The sequence below is a fragment of the Symphalangus syndactylus genome, chromosome 21 (genome assembly GCF_028878055.3).
Source record: "Symphalangus syndactylus isolate Jambi chromosome 21, NHGRI_mSymSyn1-v2.1_pri, whole genome shotgun sequence".
Taxonomy (NCBI): Eukaryota; Metazoa; Chordata; class Mammalia; order Primates; family Hylobatidae; genus Symphalangus; species Symphalangus syndactylus.
Window position 1 is genome coordinate 49,735,422 of NC_072443.2, and position 19,393 is coordinate 49,754,814.

General features: G+C 44.3%; 1 protein-coding gene and 1 non-coding gene across 9 annotated transcripts in view; both read right to left on the bottom strand.

The window, feature by feature from the left end:
* Window positions 1–19,393, bottom strand: part of ALDH1L1 (aldehyde dehydrogenase 1 family member L1) — a 95,379-nt gene that overhangs the window by 48,906 nt on the left and 27,080 nt on the right. For 6 of the 8 annotated variants that reach the window (XR_010118477.1, XM_063630185.1, XM_055259190.2 and 3 more), the window contains exons 2-7: window positions 8,301–8,450; window positions 5,868–6,102; window positions 4,804–4,969; window positions 2,863–2,964; window positions 2,022–2,111; window positions 892–1,029 (exon numbers count right to left, since the gene is read on the bottom strand). Coding sequence is in view for 7 of the 8 variants with exons in the window: in XM_063630185.1 (XP_063486255.1) it covers window positions 892–1,029; window positions 2,022–2,111; window positions 2,863–2,964; window positions 4,804–4,969; window positions 5,868–6,102; window positions 8,301–8,427 (858 nt within the window). In the remaining variant the exon portion in view is untranslated. The remainder of the gene's footprint in view (window positions 1–891; window positions 1,030–2,021; window positions 2,112–2,862; window positions 2,965–4,803; window positions 4,970–5,867; window positions 6,103–8,300; window positions 8,451–19,393) is intronic. The other 2 variants (XM_063630186.1, XM_055259194.2) reach the window with 2 other exon arrangements.
* LOC129471776 (U1 spliceosomal RNA) lies at window positions 7,730–7,893 on the bottom strand. The gene has a single exon (XR_008653731.1). It is a non-coding gene; the product is annotated as a U1 spliceosomal RNA (small nuclear RNA).

Consider the following 19,393-nt stretch of genomic DNA (forward strand, 5'->3'; position numbering starts at 1 on the left):
GCTGCCATGCCTCACTCCGGTAGGCCGGACACAGCAACACGGCTGGGGGTACTGCGCCCATGGGGTTTGTCCGGACCCTGTCAGTGTGTGGGAAGATCCCTGCCTGCCCTCTCCCTACCCCCGGCTGCTCATGTGAGAAGGAGTAGTGGAGTGCATATGAACAGGAAGCTACCATGGCCAAGACCAGCATCACGGCTTTGGAGCCAGAATTTCAGAGTTTGAATCCCAGCTCTGCCACAGGCTAGCTTGGATGATCCTGGGCAAGTTATTTAAATCTCTGTTTCTTCCTCTATAAGTATATAATATTTATACATATCTCATATTGTTGTTAGGCAGATTAAATTTAATGCGTATACATTGTTCTGGTATAAAAGGTGCTCCATCAGTGTTTGCTGGTACCACGAGTTGTAGTCTGCTAATAACAAGAGCAGGTGGCCGGCATGGCTCCCAAGGCTCTGCACATGCTAAGTCACCACGGCATCCCCGTTCAAAAAGATGGGAGCTGAGGCACAGAAGCTTAAGGACCCCATGTCCAGAGGTGCTTCTGATAGACCAAAGAGAGGCCCTGAGCCCAGGCTCCCTGGGAGGGCTTCTCTCTGATTCTGGGTTGCCTGACACCCACACAGGGCACTCAGCCTGCAGATAGGTGCCTAGCCAGGAAGGGTAGGGAGCCCAGCTTTCCCAGAACAGAGAAGTGGGTAAACTGCCTTGGACACCCTGTGCTCCGGGCCAGCCAGACGGTTAGGGACAGATCAGGGTCAGTGTTCCTTCCTGGGTCTGGTTTTTCCCATTTTCTCCAGAGGAGCCTAGGGTCTTCCTGTGAGGCCTGAGTCCAAGGACAGGAGCATGGGTGGCTTTGAGCAGGCAAGTGACCCACAGCCGTGCCCTTACCATTTTGTCATCATTCCCAAAGAGGATGAGTCCTGCTTTGGTGACCACCCCTGGCCGATGGGCTCCTGGGATGGGCAAAGCGTCTCCCTCGGGCACCAGGCCTGAAGTGTTCAGCGTTGAGTTGAAAAATGTCAGTTTCTGTCGAGGGGAGAAAAACCAGAAGATGGTGGGTGAGAAGAAGCCCCCGAAGCCAGCAGCCCAGGGAGGTCTGAGCAAGGCTGTGAGAGGGAGGGGGGCCAGGGGCAGCTGAGACCTGGGAGCCGGCTCAAAGCCCATGTGACCCCTGAGGCCCTTTCTCCTGGGGCAGAAACGACCTGGAGGAGCCTCAGTGGCCTCAGGGAGCTGATGGCAGGTCTGCCTCAACTCTGCCATAAGACCCTTCTCCTTGGCCCCATAAGACCCTTCTCGTTGGCCCACAGCCTCAGACCTGTGGTGCACAGACTGGGGGAGAATGTGCTCCAGGCATCATGGAGTGAGGCCACCTGCCCTCAGGGTGCTGCCAAGGAGTGGTTGCTTTGATCAGAAGATGCATTTGCTAGTACAAAGGGCTCTGCATTGATGAGGACAGCAGAGAGGCTTCCAGCCACAGTCTGGGCAGTCGGCTGGGGGTCAGGGGTCTGGAGAGTCTGAGACTATGTGGGGGACAAGACTGCCCTCAAGGTTTGCACAAAGACCACCACCCACAGTCCTGCGACCCCTGATGCCTCACTAGAGCCTGTGACCCCCAAGGCTCCCCATCTTCAGCACCTGGCCTACTCACAGTCTGCCTGGCCCTGAATGTGCTGCTCCACCCTGCCTGAGGCCAAGTCAGAGTCAGCACTGGGCCTGGGGTCTCCACAAGCCCAGCGGTGAGACTAAAACATTTCACAACCAATACAGCTGGGCCCCAGGGGCACTACAAGGGCCTGGAGGCCTGCAGCTATGCAGGATATCTATCCTTTAGCTACTGGAGGCTGGGTAGGTCTCTTATTCCTGGGGAAAGCCTGGGAGGTTTAGGGGGCACCCAGTGGGAGTAGGGGCCAGGGCAGTAGCTATTTATTATACCAACCAGTCCAAACACGTGTGACAGTTTTATGGCCAGTGGGATACACCAATGCACCTGGCTGGATTCCAGCCATGCAGGGACACACCTGTTCGCCGGCCTCTGTCCAGGCTCCTGGCACCTTGTCATTCCCGCGGATCCAGTTGTGAATGGCCTCTGCCGGCTGGTCCCAGTTGATCTGTGGGGAGCAAGGTGTGTGTGCTCAGCTCCCCTCCCACCCTGATGACGTCTGGACAGTGGACCAAGCTCTTGTGAGACAGCCAGTAAACCCAGCTTCCTCTTAGACACTTGCAGGAGTCCCCGAGCTGGTGCCCCCAGTTTTGGGTGCTCTCTCACCCTCAGTCTCTCATGGGCTGAGCAGACTTCAGAATGGTTTGGGGAAGATAATGTTCTGTTGCTGTCAAGATGGCCCAGACTCTACACAGAGGCCCCAGCACGATGTGCTCAGGCCCGTCCCATAGGGCCCCACCTGCTTCTCCTCACTGGCAGGGCCCCTGTGGGTCCCCACACAGCACCCCATACTCCTGGGCTGAGACACAGCCTACAGGCTTCTGAGGCTCCTTGACCGGCTATTGCTCCAGAGACCCGCACTGTCCCTCACACCTTGCCTTGAAGACTGCTCGCACTATGGCTGACATCTTGCCCCCTAACTCCCACTCTTTTCTCCCTGTGGGCTTTGCCTGCCCATTCCTCCTCAAGAGGAACAGGAAAGAACCTGGAATGGACCCTGTTCGCTGCCCTCCCAGGTGCCAGGGTCCTCCTCCTCCACGGCTCTCTTCATACATCCCTGACCTGGGCTGCCCTGTCTTCTGGCCTCAAAGAATTACAACCTGCACCATCTAGGCTGAATCCCAGCCTCTTCAGGCTGCCCTCTACAACCCCAGTCTGCTCACAGGCAGGATGAGGGTGTGGAGGGACCCAGCACTCACCTTGGCTGACTCCTTCTTCTGAATCCCCTCATAGGTGGCTCCTTCCTCAGGCTGAGGGAGTCTGGGGGCTTTGCCCTCAGCGATCAGCCTCACGGCCTGCACCTGGGGAGATCCGGTGGGTTGCTATCCCCAGCAGTAGGACTTTGCCTCCTTCCCAGCCCCAGGGCCCACATTGAGCCTGGACCCTTCCCCAGGCTGACCAGACTTGCCTGGCACACAGCAGGTACCCAAGAAACACCTGCCATATGAACAAGGAAGTCAGTGTGAACCTAACTTCTATTGCACAACAGACACAGACCCGTCGTCTCTACCTGGCAAAGGTTTAGATTACATAGATCTTACATCTTCTGAGATCTTAGAAGACTATATAAACTGTAAAGCCCTGCAGGAGTAACACAGACACAAATGTCCATGTTGCTGTCTAAGCCTTCTCTGCCTTTAAAGAGAGTGGGTCCTGAGCCCCGTGGTGGGCTTGTAGGTGGAAGTTTGGAGGTCTGAGATGAAGCAGGAAGTAGTTTCTCTGTGACAGGAAAGAGGAAGGTGGTGGGAAAGGAATCAGGGGAGAGGGAGAAGGAGAGCCAAGGAGCCTGGGCCCACGTGAGTAAGAGCCTGAAGGAAGAGACCGGAAGGTGCCAAGAATGGGAAGTGACCGGGTGTCAGAGCATCTGAAGCAGGGCTGCCCGATGGAGTCCTCTGTGGTGATGGATGAATTCCAAGTCTATACAGTCCAACACGGTGGCCAGGTGACTTAGAATGTGGCTGAGACTGAGGAACTGAATTTTTTAGTATAATTCATTTTAATTAATTTAATAGCTGCATGTTACCAGTGGCTGCCTTGTTGGACAGTGCAGCTTCAAGGAGTATTTTGAGTTGCTTGCCATGGGAAGCACAGGTAAGCCCCTTCTCTGTACCACTAAATCTCCAGCAACTCTACTTTGTTCACTATTTTTGTGAGCTGGTCAATCTGTGGGGAAGACAAGTTTAACACAACCAAAAACTAAAAGGCAATGGCCAGGAGCTGAGGAGGACGAGGGGACGGTGGACACTGCAGCTGCTCTTCCTGCCGCGCCCAAACAGCAAGGGCTCCCCAGGGCCTCCTTCCCCCCTGCTGCATGCCTGGACAGCACCTCTGCCTCTGGCCGTCCCTGCCAGCCCGCCCTCGGGCAGGGGCAAGCAGCCCTCACTTATGATCCCCAGGCCCCTCCTGCAGCTGTGGGCTCAGGCCCATAGCCTGCCACCCTGCCTGTCAGCAGTACCAGCTGCGCAGGTGACTGAGTTGCCCTGCCGCTCAGGCCATGTGACCACAGGTCACGGCCTTCCCAGCAGGAAGCATGTGACTGAGACAGCCTATCAGAGCACTCCATCACCCCAGCTGGTGACTGGCTCATGAGGATCACATGACCCCCAAACTGGCCAATCAGAATCTCCCCTGATTTGTGATTGATGAATTCTAGGAGAAGAAGTGTTTCTCTTTCCCTGGAATCAAGAATTAGAATCCTTGAGCTATAGTGGCTATCTTTCCTCTAATTCAGGGCAGCCAAACTGAGAATGAAGCTAATCACACAGAGAAAAGCAGAATCAACGAGTGAAGGAAAGAGAAATAGAATCCTAACGATGTCATAGTTGAAGCTCCTGGATTCAGCAGGGCGTGACCCAGTCTCTGCCTTTAGCGTTGTCTATTGAACGGGCCCCAAAATGTCCCCTTTTTGCCAAATGCTTTTTGAGTTGGGTTCCGTCCGTTGTGAGCAAGAGTCCCTCATAATACAATACACTGTTTGTCCTAATCCTGCCTCTGAAACCTTGAAGCGAGAGCTGCTCTCCCTCTAGAATCCTGAATTTGGGGAACAGATTCCTGGCCTCCAGGAGCGGTGGGCTGGGTCTAGGGAGGATGCTTGAGGCTGCATCGGGGCGGGCAGGGTGCGGCCGGCTCCAGGCCCTCACCATCCCTTTGATGCCTTCCGGGAAGAGGAAGCGGTTGTACAGCGTGCTCACGGTGTCGTCCGGGAGCACCTCACACTCCTTCTGCAGCAGCAGGTCTCCGGTGTCCAGACCATCGTCCGCCCAGAAGATGGAAAACCCCCCTTTCTTATCTCCGTGAATGAGGGTCCTAGAAAGCAGAAGAGTGAAACCTGGAGTCCGCGACGAAGGTCCACGGAGGATGCCCTGGGTACAGGCCCGTGGACCTGCCGCCCTCCAGGAGGCCCTCTCTTCCCAGGGGTAGGACTGACACCGGCTCCGGCGGGAAACAGAAGAAGGAAAACAGCATGTATTGATAACAAGCATGGGCCAGGAATTGTGCTAAAAGCTCTGTATGTCTTATGTAACTGAGTCCTCACGGCAGGGATAACAGGTATACTCGGTTTACAGATAGGGAAACTAAGGCCCAGAAAAGTGAAGTGACACCCACAAAGATCAGAGAGCCTGAATCCCAACAGACCAGTCTGACTACAAATCCACTGTCTTTTCTCAACTCAAATGTCTTCCCTCTTTGACCACCTATCTGCCTTGTCACCCCATTTGTTGTCTTCTTGGGAATTCTGTCACCTCAGAGTACCTTGTGGAGGCCATGCTTTGCTCCATCTTTATCTCTTTCTACAAAGTGTGCTGCCTAGAGCAGCGGTAGTGGAAGTTAGAGTAGGACCACCAGCCCACCGCCTGGGGTGGCACCCTGGCCCCGGCGCCTCCTGGTGCCCTCTCTGTCCTTGCACCTTCTGGTGCCCTGTCTGTCTCAGCTGGGGGATGGGAACACTGACAGTGCCAGCTTCTCCAATAACTGTGGGAATGCAGAGTGCTTGGCAACACCTGCTCCCAGTGCTGCAGAGCCTTCACTCATCGATAACGTGCACAGCCTGTTCTGTGGCTGACACCTGGCAGCCACAGGACAGGCACCTGCATGATGCCCACTCTGCAGCCCTAGAAATGCTTTGGGCTAATGGAAAGCGACAAGTCAGGCTGATGGAGGGACATGTATGGGAATGGCCCCCTGTGTTTTTGCCCCATCTCACCAGTTGATGGCTGAGGCCCCTCGGTGCCTAGGGAGCAGTGATGGGTGATAGATGATGGAGCCATGCTGGGGGGCATTGATTATCTCCATGGGGATGAACTGGCTGCAGAAGGGCAGGACGTTGAGCTCAGCCCCCAAAGCCTGGTATTTTGCCACCACATCAGGCAAAGCCTGTCCTTTTGCACGCCACCGGGAGAACTTGAATACCGGCACTCCATCCTTCTCAGCTTCCAGACCTGTGGGACGGTGGATAAGAAACTGGCCCCTCTCCATCACCCACCCACACGCAGCCACCTCTGCCTTCCCAGCAGAGCAGCTCATAGGCCTTCTCTCCATTCCTGCCTCCTCACCCACACCCCAGCCAGGCTCCACTGGGCAACACAGATGGACGCACCAGCCAAGCATGAGGCTCTGGGGACTGCCCTGCCTGCACTCTGACTTCTGCTGAACCCCAGGACCTCTGAGTGCCTCCCTCTTCCAGACCCCAGATGGCTGACCTCTGCCCTCGCTCCTCTCCTGAGGCCTTGCCATCCCCATCACTGAGTTACTGTCTTCCAGCCCCCTCTACTGCTCACTCTGTGATGGGGACTGCCCCCCTGCAGATGGCATTTCTGCTTTGTCAGCTTTTCCCTGATGAAGGAAGAAGGGCAACAGGGCATCCTCACTCCTTTCTGTCCAGTGGGTTCCTGTCCTGTGAGCCTCCCCTAGCTCAGCTTCTTCATCTTAGTCACAGTCATTCCTTCTCAGAGCAATGGCTAAATCAGTGTTTCCATCATCTGCAGAACTAGCCTCAATATGCACACATGCACACACACACACACCCCAGAGGACAAGATACGGCCTGCAGGGCCCCTCCTCCTGCCCAGTCACCAGCACACCCTCCTCACAGGTCTGGATTACAGGCCCAAGCTCCCAGGTTTTTGTAGTTAAAGCTTCCTCCTTTATCTCAGCCTTAGAGTGGGCAGCTGCTTTCTGCAGTCACTGTCCCCAATAACTTTGGGCTCTCTGCCTTCCACTCTTCAATACCCAAGGAGCACTTCTTTGTACTGAGTTCTCTGTTAGAGCCTCTGGTGGGATGTTTGGGCCCTGACTGGACTGGCTCTCCTCTCCGGCCTCCTCCTCTGTGACTCTGTCCTGGTGTCTGGTAGTTTTGAGAGAGGGTGGGATGTGACGTCAGCAGATTGGACTGCACTTGCAAAAGCTGTCCCACAGTGACCAATGAAATACTGCTGCAGGACATCTGAGATCAAGGTCAAGTAGGAGTCCCAGGCAGGCCTGGTCTGGGTCCAGGGTCAGCAGCTAGGGTCAGTGGTCACTTAGTGGCTGGGTGTAGGACCCAGGCTGTGGTGGGGTCAGGGTATGTCATGAGTCACTTGTGGTCAGGTCCAAGACTGAAGCCTGGCTGGCACTGGGTGTTGGGTGTTCGAGCTGATTCTAGGGCCAGGCTGCAGCTTCCCCACTGAAGGAGACTGGCTGTTCCTTAACAAACCACACCTCTGTGCCTGGCCAGGCCTACCAGCCTCCTTTCCTAACCCTGGCCCTCTATCCTTAAGCCCTGCCCCACAGTCTGTCTCCATCAGGCCTGAGAAGGACCAGTCAGTGTTCCTAGAGGGTCTGTTCATCCAAGCTGAGGCCTCTGCATCCTGTCTGCTGAGTTTCCCAGCTCAAAGGCAGTGGCCCAGACCCGTGATTCTCAAAATGTGCTTCTCCTAGTACCAGAAACGCCAGTATCTCCCAGGAACTTGTCCCAGGTTAAAAATTTCACCTAATTCTGACTTTTCCACCTCATTCTGAATCAGAAACACCCAGGGTGGGCTCAGTACTCTCTGTGATTTTTTCTTTTCTTTTAAAAAATTAAAATGCCAGGGGAGAGTGCAAATGCAGTTCCCTATTACCACAAATTATGCAGTCGAGTTTCCCACATTTGGGGAAATTGCAGGGATCAGCACATCTAGGGTACAATGGAGAAGACTCGCCCTGGGAAAACCACCTTCGTGATCATGGTCTCTCCCCTGACAGGTAAGTAGAGCACTGTGTGTTTTGACGGCAGCCCCAACAATGGTGATGCCGCGCATGCCCGCCTTTCAGAACATGGACCCCCAGTTCAGAACATGGAGACCTTCCCAAGCATGGGTGCTGGGTCAGAGAAGCTCTGTGTGGGACCTGGGACCAGGCTGAGCTTCTCTATAGCCCTTCTCCAGGACCTTAACGCCACCCCATGATCAGGTGGGGAGGGGATCTCCACTTTATTCCAGAAAAGCCCAGCAGCCTGTTGGCACTGGAGCAGGATTCAAGGTAGACCACTTGTGGCTGCCTCCCAGCTAGAGCACAGGCCCTGCAGACTTCTGCTCCCAGACTCCCACCCACTGCTTCCCTTCTACCTGGATGGGCGGGCTGCCCTCCATCAGCTTCCCTGCTCCATTGGCTCACTCACCCAGGGGGTCGGCCTTCCCATCCTTGTCTGGAACAGTGAACACACCCACCACTTCGTGGCCCTCCTTCCTCAGGTGGCAGTAAACTTCCTGGCCAAACAGGCTCTGTCCAATCACTGCAATCTTCATGGCAGCAGGAGGGTTGGAAGGACCTGGAGAAGGAATAAGGCAGCAATTAGACAGAGATCGCTGGTCTCAGAGAAGCCAGCCCTGGTTCAAGACAGGGCAGTTCATGGCACCTGGCCTGCTCTACCCCAGTCCCCTCTGTGGCTCTATGGGTGGCAGGCCACTGAGGGGAGACTACCACTGTTAAGACAGACCAGAGGAAACATGTACACATGACCCAGTGGATCCCTAATGTCAGAATATTCAATGGCACAGCAGGTGAGCTGGAAATAGATTGTAGAATTAGGGGATTTCTTTTTGAAACCTTCCAAACTGGCATGGAATGTTGGGTGTCAAGATGTTTGATATGTATTTGAGCATATTTCTGTAACTAACCAGTTCTATGGCCTTGGTCAAGTCACACTTGTTCATGAGAAAGATGCCACATCTCTCAAATAGCTTTCAGCCTACAAATTAGGCTTATTCCTCTGAGCCAGGAGTCACAAAAGGAGCAAGGGGAGTCCCCACCAAAGGGGCTGTCCAGCTGAGCTGCAACAGAAAAGGGGCCTGGGTGGGCGGGCCTGAGGATGAAGGTGGTGGAAAGTGGAATGGGGTTCCACTAAGGAAAATGTGTAGAATGAAGCCTAGCTAATCATGCACATTCTCCAAAGATTGGTCATTCATTCACCTCACGCATATCTGTAAAACATTAACTGTTATTCACTTAATACAGTTCTTTAAATTGTCCATTTACCAAAATAAGAATTTTTTTGGAAAATTGTATTAAAGTAATGTATACTACATACATACAGAAAGTGCACAAATCATAGATGTGTAGCTCAATGAATTTCACAAACCAAACACAACACTGTCAACACCAGCAGAAAGAGAAAAACTCCAGGAGCTCCTTGAGCGTCTTCTAGTCACTACACTCACCAAGAATGATAGGACTTCTAACGGCATCAGATGGTTTTGCCTGATGTATATATCCCCTTTATATGTATTCATTTTACATAAATGGAATCATACAGTGTTTTGCAGATTTTCTCCCTCAACATTATCTTTGTGGTTGCATGTAGTTGTACTGAGTTTATTCTCATTGCTGCAGAATATTTTGATGTGTGGATGACCTGTAGTTCATTTATTCATTCTACTGTTAATGGAATTTGGGTAGTTACCAGTTTGAAGGTATTACAAATAGGATGCTACAAAGATTCTTGCACATGGTCTTCATGGTACATATGTACACATCTCTGTCAGGTATGTACTTAGGGTGGAATTCCTGGGTCATAGGTGTGAAAATTTCCAGCTTTAACAGATGCTGCCAGTTTTCCAGTGGTTGTTTCAGTTTCCACTTCCATGTGCTCTCCATCTTGGCTTGTGTCTTCATTTTAGCTCTTTTCCTAACATGAAATACAGCTGTCTCATTGGGGTTTAATTTGCAATTCCCTGATGACCAATGAAGTCGGATGCCTTTTCCTATGTTTCTTGGTCATTTGGATATCCTTTCGTGGGAATCATCTCTTCAAATCTTTAGTCTGTTTTTTTCCATTGAGTGGTTTTATTGTTATTGAAAGGGAGTTTTTTTGCTTTGTTGTTCTGTTTTGTTTTTTAATCATCTAGACTAAGAGTTCTTTGTCACATATGTGTATGGAAAATATCTTCCTAATTCTGTGGCTTGCCTTTTTCATCCTTGTATAATGTCTTTTGATAAACAGATGTTCTTAAACTTAATATAGTACATTTTAGAAAACATTTCCTTTATGTTTAGTGGTTCTTGTATTCTACTTAAAACATCTGTGCCTACTCCAAGTTCATGAAGATGTTCTCCTTGTCGTTCAAGATCTTTATTGTTTTGCCTTTTACATTAGATGTGCAATCCCTCTGGAACTGATTTTTTCATACAATGTAAGGTAGAAGTCCAGAATTTTTTTTCCATATGGATATAAAATTAACTCAGCACTAGTTACTAAAAAGACATTTCTTCATTGAAAAGGATCATACATGTATACATCTATCTTTGAACCTTTGGTCAGTTTGTCTATCTTTGCATTTAGTATAGCTTAAAAATGTTTTTTGTTGTAGTGGTGAAGATACATAACCTAAAGCTTTATTGTAGCTGATCTACCTAGTAGTTGTGAATGGTATTTCATTGTGGTTTTGATTTGTATTTTTCTATTGAATCATGATGTTAAACATCTTTTCATGTGCTTTTTGGCCATTTGTATACCTTCTTTGGAGAAATGTTTATTCGAGTTTTGACCCATTTTAAGAATTGGTTTGTCTTTTTTGTTGTTAGCATATAGAAATACAATTGATTTTGTACATTGACATTGTATTAACCAGCACCTTAATTGCTTCACGTATAAATTTTCATACTGTGTAGATTCTTTGTGGTTTTCTAAGTATATAATCATGTTATGATGTTGGTTTTAATTCTTTCTTTCCAATCCTGAAGTCTTTCATTTCATTTACTTTCTTATTGCACTTGCCAATATATCCACTACAATATTGAATACAGATGGTGATAGTAGTTCCTGTCTCATTCCTGTGACCTTGGGAAGAAACCATTCAATATTTGACCATTGGTTAGCTTTGGGGAATTTTGGTAGATAGACTAGCATATTATGATAGTTGTCTTATTAATATATTTCTGGCTGCCAATCACGACAAGGAGTTGACGTTTACCAAATGTTCTTCCTATAGGTCATGAGATTTTTATCTTATTTTGGTGGATCATAATGATTGATTTTTAAATGTTAAGCCACCTTTGCATTCTTGGAATGAATACCACTTGACCATGATGTATTACCTTTCTATATATCTCTGAATTTGAAGAGCTAGTGTTTTATTTGTTTTTAAATCTATGCTTGTAAGAAATATTGACGTGAACCAGTCCCAGTGGCTCATGACTGCAACCCCAGCACTTTGGGAGGCTGAGGTGGGCAGATTGCTAGAGGCCAGGAGTTCAAGACCAGCCTGGGCAACATGGTGAGACCCCATCTCTACAAAAACAAAAAATAGCTGGACATGGTAGTGCGTGCCTGTAGTCCCAGCTACTTGGGAGGCTGATGCAGGAGAATCACTTGAGTCTGGGAGGTTGAGACTGGAGTGAGCTGAGACCCCACCACAGCACTCCAGCCTGGGCAACAGAGTGAGACTACATCTCAAAAAAAAAAAAAAAAAAAAAAAAAAAAAAAAAAAAGGCAAGGCAAGGCAGGGCGTGGTGGGGCGGGTTGAGGCAGAAAAGAAGAAAAGAAATATTGATGTGTCAAATACTTCCTTGTAACAAATGTCCTATTCAGGTTTTGGTGTAGCTTTCTCTTTCTTTCAACTTTTATTTTAGAAACAGGGGGTGCAGGTGCAGGTTTGATATATGAATATATTGCACCCAGGTAGTAAGCACAGTACCCAACAGAGTTTTTTCAACCCATTCCCCTACTCCCTCTAGCGGTCTGCAGTGTCTGTTGTTCCCATTTTATGTGTATGTGTGCTCAACGTTGAGCTCCCACTCACAAGTGAGAACATGCAGTATCTGGTTTTCTGTTTCTGCCTTAATTCACTTAGGATTACGGCCTCTAGTCCACCCATGTTGCTGCAAAAGACATGCTTTCACTCTTTTTTATGGTTGTGTAGTACTCCATGGTGTATATGTACCACATTTTATTTATCCAATTCACCATTGTTGGGCACCTAAGTTGATTCCCTGTCACTGCTGTTGTGAATAGTCCAATGACGAACATACGAGTGCATGTGTCTTTTTCATATTTTTCATACCCTATTTTCCTTTGGGTATATACCCAGTAATGGGATTGCTGGGCAGGATGGTAGTTCTAAGTTCTTTAAGAAATCTCTAAACTTTTCTTTAAGAAACTTCCACAGTGGCTGAACTAATTTACATGCCCACCAACAGTGTATAAGCGTTGTTTTCTCTATAGCCTCACCAGCACTGTTGTTTATTGACTTTTTAGTAATAGCCATTCTGACCAGTGTAAGATGGTATCTCATTGTGATTTTGATTTGCATTTCTCTAGTGATTAGTGATGAGGAACATTTTAATATTTTTGTTGGCTGCTTGTGTTTTTTTGGGAAGTGTCTGTTCATGTCCTTTGCCCTTTTTTTAATGGGGATATTTGTTTTTTGCTTATGGAAGGGATGTTGGATTTTATCCAAAGCTTTTTCTGTATCTATTGAGATGATCATATAGTTTTTGCTTTTAATTCTGTTTCTGTGGTGAATCACATTTATTGATTTGTGTATGTTAAGCCAGCCTTGCATCCCAAGAATAAAGCTCACTTAAGCATAGTATATTAACTTTTTGATGTGCTGCTGGATTTGGTTTGCGAGTATTTTGTTGAGGATTTTTGTATCTATGTTCATCGGGGATATTGGCCTGAAGTTTTCTTTTTTTGTTATGTCACTGCAAGATTTTGGTATTAGGCAGATGCTGGCTTCACAGAATGAGTTAGATAGGATCCCCTCCTTTTCAATTTTTTTGTAGTACTTTCAATAGGATTGGTGTCATTATTTCTTTGTATGTCTGGTATAATTCAGTGTGAATCCATCTGGCCCTGAGCTTTCCTTGGTTGGTAGTTTTTTTCATTACTGATTCAGTTTCAGAGCTCAATATTGGTCTATTCAGCATTTCAATCTTTTCCTACTTCAGTCTTGGGAGATTGTGTGTTTCCAGGAATTTATCCATTTCCTTTAGATTTTCTCATTTGTGTGCATATATTTGTTCACAGTATTCTCTAAGAATCTTTTCTAATTTCTGTGGATTGGTTGTAATGTCATCTTTGCCATTTCTGATTATACTTATTTGGATCTTCTCTTTTTGTGTGTTAATGTAGCTAGTGGTCTAATGATCTTGCTTATTTTTATTTTTTGAAAAACCAACTCTTGGTTTCATTGATGTTTTGTATGGATTTTTGCATCGCAATTTCATTCAGTCCTCTAATTTTTACTTCTTTTCTTTGACTGGCTTTGGGGTTGGTTTGTTCATTTTTTCTAGTTCCTTTAGGTGAAGTTAGTTTGTTAATTTGAGATCTTTCTATCTTCTCGATGAAGCCATTTAGTGCTATAAACTTTCCTCTTAACACTGCTTTAGCTGCATCTCAGAGATTCTGGCAAGAGGTTCCCCATATTCAGGGTTTCTTCTACTTTAAACAGCACCCCTCCTCCTTCTCCACCGGTTCAAAAACTGCTCCAACCAGTCAAACCTCCTCTGCCATTCTCCCTCTCCAGGAAGTGGCCAGAGTTAAAGGCATTGCTCAAGTTCATGTCCCCTTCTTCATGTCTGATTTGTGGCAGATAGAACAGCTTCTGGGATCTTTCTCTAAAAATCTCTCTCATTATCACAGGGAATTCCTGCACATAACTCAATCCTTTAATTTAACTTGGCATAACATTTATATAATTCCAATCTCTATCCTTACCCTTAATAAAAAAGAGTGCTCAGCTTAATTAAAATGGATATCCAAGAAAGTATATTCAAAAGGCCTGTATATTTTTCTCTTCATAAATCTTGTTTTCCTGAAAAAAGTTTTTTTCTCAGTCAAAATTACATTTCTCCACTCTGTCTTGCCACTTTTAGTGCATGTTTATAGAAACTTAACAATGTCTTTATTAATAATTTTATTATAAAATTTCATAAACCGTGTTTTTCAAAATAAATTTATATCAAATCCAGTTTCCCAAAAATGCTAATAGTTAAGTATGTCAATGTACTAAATAAATCATTCACTTGTACCCATGGGGAAAATTTAATGTTACTGCCCTTCACAGTGAAAAAAAAATCTTTCATTTTAAATATTAAAATAAAAAATGTTACATAAGTTGGCACTTCAGTAGTGTATACACTAGCATTAGTTTATACACTACTTTTGCCACTGGGGAATTCAAGTTAAAATGTCCCTCTGTCATATAGCTCTAAAATACATCTTTCATTCATAATTTCTGCTCAGACAATTAAATAGTTTGGGTCATTTTCATTTATACTATAAAACAAAAGCAAACTAGTCCAGTTTACTTTTTTATACTTAAAATACTGCACATTTTCTATATATGAGTCATTCAGATTAGTATCTATGTAGGTTCAGTCAAATCCAACCATAAATTCAAGTTATTATACTATATAACCCTATAAAATACATAGAAGTATTATTACTTTGCCTTTATAACAAAACCCAAGAGTCTGTTTCAATTTATAAATTCAGCATTTAAGCAAAAAGATTTTAATTCCCAAAGTTCTAAAAAAATGAGAAAACAATAAGGAAAAAAGGAACCAGGGCTTAGTGCTGCATATTTTTCTCTTGGGGTTGTAAGGTAGTCTCCTTCTTTTCAGAACACTTTATTATATTTCACTTATAGACCTAACTTTCTGTGTTGAAGTATAATTCTCATGCTGAAGCTCTAACCTAAAAAGGCAAAAAAAGTTGTCTTCATTGTACAAACATATTCATCGCTTTAACAAGATAATAAGGGAACAAAATTTAGAATGCAAGCTAAGTAAGAATACTATCTCTCTAAACATGTCCCTAAGATAAACCATAATTGGCAGCTAATTTACGTGTCTAGAAAATCTCAGTTCCCACCAGTAAAAATATCCTCAGTGGCTACTGCACCTTAAGAAAAATCTGGCATACTAAATAAATAATGTTCACGTGGGAGCCAGAAGCTGGATAAGCCTTGCCTTTAGACTCCTCTGTGACTACAACAATAAAGTCAGCACTTTTAAAACTAGTAAGCCTTCACTTGTCAGTATCATAAAGAGTATTGCCCAACTAAACTTTGCTCCCACCTGTTAAGTAGTTACTTATTTCTACCTAAGCACTCACCTTGTGATTTTATCCAAGTGTTTAAAATGGAAAAAACAGCATTATATTTCAGAGCTACTTCGCCCAAATTACAAAATGAGTCAGTGTTTTTAGTTTCAAGCCACGCACAAAAAAACTTAACACGTTTTACATTAAAGTTAAAAATTGCTAAAAGTTACCATTATAACATGTAATTAAAACTGCTAAACATGGATTTGCATGCAAGGTGTATAAAAACAGTAAAAAGTGTTTTTAGTTAAAAATTATTAAAAAGGCATAAAAATGTACATTTTGCTGAAGAATAATAAATTGTCTTAAAGTTAAATAAAGTGAAAGGTTTAAGCAAATCGTAAAAACATCATAAAAATTAATTCTGCAAAGAAAACTCTGTGTATAAACACATTAACTAAACTCAAAAGGGTATTATATGTTTTTTTTTTCTGTAAATTAAACACTAAAATAAAAGCACTGCAAGATTTTCTTAAAATGCTAATCTACTCTTTAGCAAAACTTGTCAAGGGTTATAATGGGTATATAAAAATCTCACTTCATGGTCAAACTCATTAAAATTAAATAAAATTATAAGGTTTCATTAAAATTAAAGGTAACATTAATAGCAAACTAATGAAGGGGTAAAATTTAACTTTCTCTCTTAAACAAAATTTTCATGTAATACAAAAGGCTAATAAATGGTTTTTGCTTTTCCAGATTGTTATCTCATCATTTTAACAAAACAAAACAAAACAAACAGAAAAAAACTCATGGTAATATAAAATTCTATTTCATCATATCAAGGGTTTTAAATTTTAAACATATTTAACAGTCTTCCCCAAATCAAACTTTACTCTCGAGGTTGTCTTTCCTAACCCCTGGCTTTTTGGTGCTGCACAAAACCCCTAAACCATCCAAAAAGAGGTAAACAGAATTATTTAGCAACACAAAATTTCCAAAATACTGTCTAATAGGTTATATTCTAAGGAATAATATTAACATATGTTCTAAAACTATATGGGATGTCTAAGGTTCTTATGTCTAAATATGTGCTATTAATCGCAATTAAAGTTGTTATGTTGGGTTATTGTAAACCACAAAAATAACCAAATTTCTTTGTCAATTGTGTTTCTAACTGTATCCAAACTAGACATTTTTTTTACAGACAATTTTTATTTTGTTTTAATTATCTTCAAAACATGGTTTATATTCAAGCTGTGAAACTTTAACAGGTGCTCTCAAAGGCAGGTTTCTCACAACAGCAACAACAACAAAACATACAGAACTCATAAAAAGCTACAATGTTTATAAATATCAAGCAAAACAAAAATTAATAAAATGCACTAAACTAATAAAAAACAAAAACAAGTTTTTACCTTTTCCTTAGAATGCTGCTAATCTTTACCTTATTTTTCAGAGTCAAGAAAACTTGTCTTAAGCTAGCTACAGCCTTTAACAACTAAGTAAAGTATACTCCTGTAAATAGAATTTAAAGCGTGTTTTTTTCTCTTTGCCTGGTTCCTCTAGAATTTAAAAACTAGTTATAAGTGTTCCTAAAGGACAACACTATAGTTGTTTGCATCAGTGCAATAAGAATCTATTTTCTTTTGTAACAGAATACAACTGGAAAAACTGGTTATTTTCCCAAGGCTTTGACTGGAATGGTGTGCTCTCCTCTAAGGAATCAAACTTAAGAAGCCAATAGAAACCCTTGGAAAACTGGCCTCATATTTTGTGTCCACAGTCCCTGTACAGGGTTTCTGACTTGTGGTAAGTAAAGAATGTCACTTTCTAACAGGCCAGGAACCCCAAGTTATCTTAAAATCTCAAAAGAAAAGGAATTCACCCAACTCATAAATATTTAATGGTACAAATCCATGGCTGGGCTTGCCTTTAAACAAGTCTTATCTCAAATTCCTTCTATATAACAAAGTTCCATCAAAGCTGATTTAAACGGCCCATGTAGCAAATAATTATTATTGCTGCACTGTGTGTACAAACAATTAAGCCAAGTGTGATAAAGCCAATCAGTCCTATCATAAATTGTCTTTTAATAAAAATAGGAGACTGAAAAGTAAAAATTATGTTTCAAAAACTATAGCACATCTGTTGTTAAATTCTAGTCTTGCCTAATGTTTTTCAATTTTTATTATCTTTTACAGTTTAAACTATATCCGTTACAGAAATCAACTCCTGGATACATCACATTCAAGTCAAAGCCTAAAGAGCTGAGAAAGCAACCCCTAATAGCCCAAAACCAGTCCTATTAATGTAAAAAAAAAAGTAAATAAGAAATCTTAAGCTAAAAATCATAAAAGTTAAGTAACTAAGTAAAAATTGCTCATCTTAGTCTCGACCCTACCTCGCCAAATACTTTTTGTCGTTTCTACCTCTCCTTTTAAGCCAACTATTAAAACCTTTTTTAATGAAAATTATTTACTATGACACCCTCGCAGGAATTGCTGTACTCACTCTACTATTTGCAGTAGGACTGTGAACCCTCAGAATGGAATATCGGACACAGAATCTCTGTAGCATTTTGCTTAATTATTATCCTCATAGCAGGAATAACAGTTACTAACAAAAAATAACACATGGGTCTTTCCAAACATGCACCTTTGCCTGTCATTAAAAAAAAAAAAAAAAAAAAAAAAGTTGCTTCTGTCTCAACCAGTCGGGCCTAATAAAAAATGCTGCTGAAAAGCCTAGGACTAATGTTTTTACTCTGCCTAGTTAACCTTTTTCAAAAATTTTTAACCGACAGAATCATGGCCATTTCGCAACTACCCAAAAACATCTACAAATGGTGTTGCTCCTACAGTCAATCCAAGACCAAAAAACTCTCCGCCCCCGCATCAGCAGGAAGTAGCTAGAAAGAACACGTCCCCTCTTGTCCTTTTATAACCATAGGGTCTGGAATGATAGAGCAGGAGCACTGTCATCTCAGACAAACACCGCCACTTTAAATTCCAGCTCCCTTTTCTAGCCTCATGCATTTCAAGGAAATCACTTGTCTTCTAACTACAAGCAGTCAGAAAGAGCAGACAGTAAAACACGGATAAGGCAGCTGGGACACAAAGGGAGGTAGGGGCAAAGTATCTTGGATAATTGCCAAACTTCACCCTCATACAATGGGCCCCAGTAAAACAGTGGGCCTTAATAATAAGGAATAAGCACATTCCTTTTCCTTCACGGGCACTAAGATAGGAAAGCTAAAAGCAGACTCTTGGCTGGGCGCCGTGGCTCACGCCTGTAATCCCAGCACTTTGGGAGGCCGAGGCGGGCGGATCACGAGGTAAGGAGATCAAGACAATCCTGGCTAACACGGTGAAACCCCGTCTCTATTAAAACTACAAAAAATTAGCCAGTCGTGGTGGCGCATGCCTGTAGTCCCATCTACTCAGGAGGCTGAGGCAGGAGAATCGCTTGAACCTGGGAAGCGAAGGTTGCAATGAGCCGAGATAAGCGCCACTGCACTCCAGCCTAGCGACAGAGCGAGACTCTGTCTCAATAAATAAATAAATAAATAAATAAATAAATAAATAAATAAATAAGTAAAAGCAGACTCGGGGACTATACCTGCAGCTGCAGGAAAAATGTATGAAAACGGGCACACAACTCTCTCTCCCAGATAAGCACAACAAAGAGACAGAAGCAGTCCAAGCCTCTGATAAACTCTCCCATCCTGAATCCTTGAAATCTTAGTCTGTAAGAGAGGTGCCTCTGATCTAACTCGGCCAGAAGGCTCCTTTCAGGTTGATTTTCTCTAAAATAAATGTCTGAACTGGCAAGCCAGCTTTTGTATTTCTTTCTTCTTTTTTAATTCTTACAGTTCTCACAGTAAGGATTGGAGAAAAATCCCCTTCTGTTTTTGGCAGGAGGCAAGGAAAGCAGTCATTTTTTTTCTCAACAAATCTACCCTCATAGAAACTATTATACCAGAGCCTAAGTGAATGGACATCCAGGGCCTAACTAACCTAAGTGATGAGGAAAAACCCAAATCCAGCCCCTCTAGCCTTTCTCATCACCTAAAAGGGGTAGGACTGAGAAACACTTGTGAAGGTCACAGCCCAGGAGTGCAGGCTCACTGAAACACTAAGCCCTAATTGTAGGACTGTAAAACACTTCCCCCCACCAAAACACCTTACCACTACATCCACAGGGCTCCAGTATAGTAACAAGGG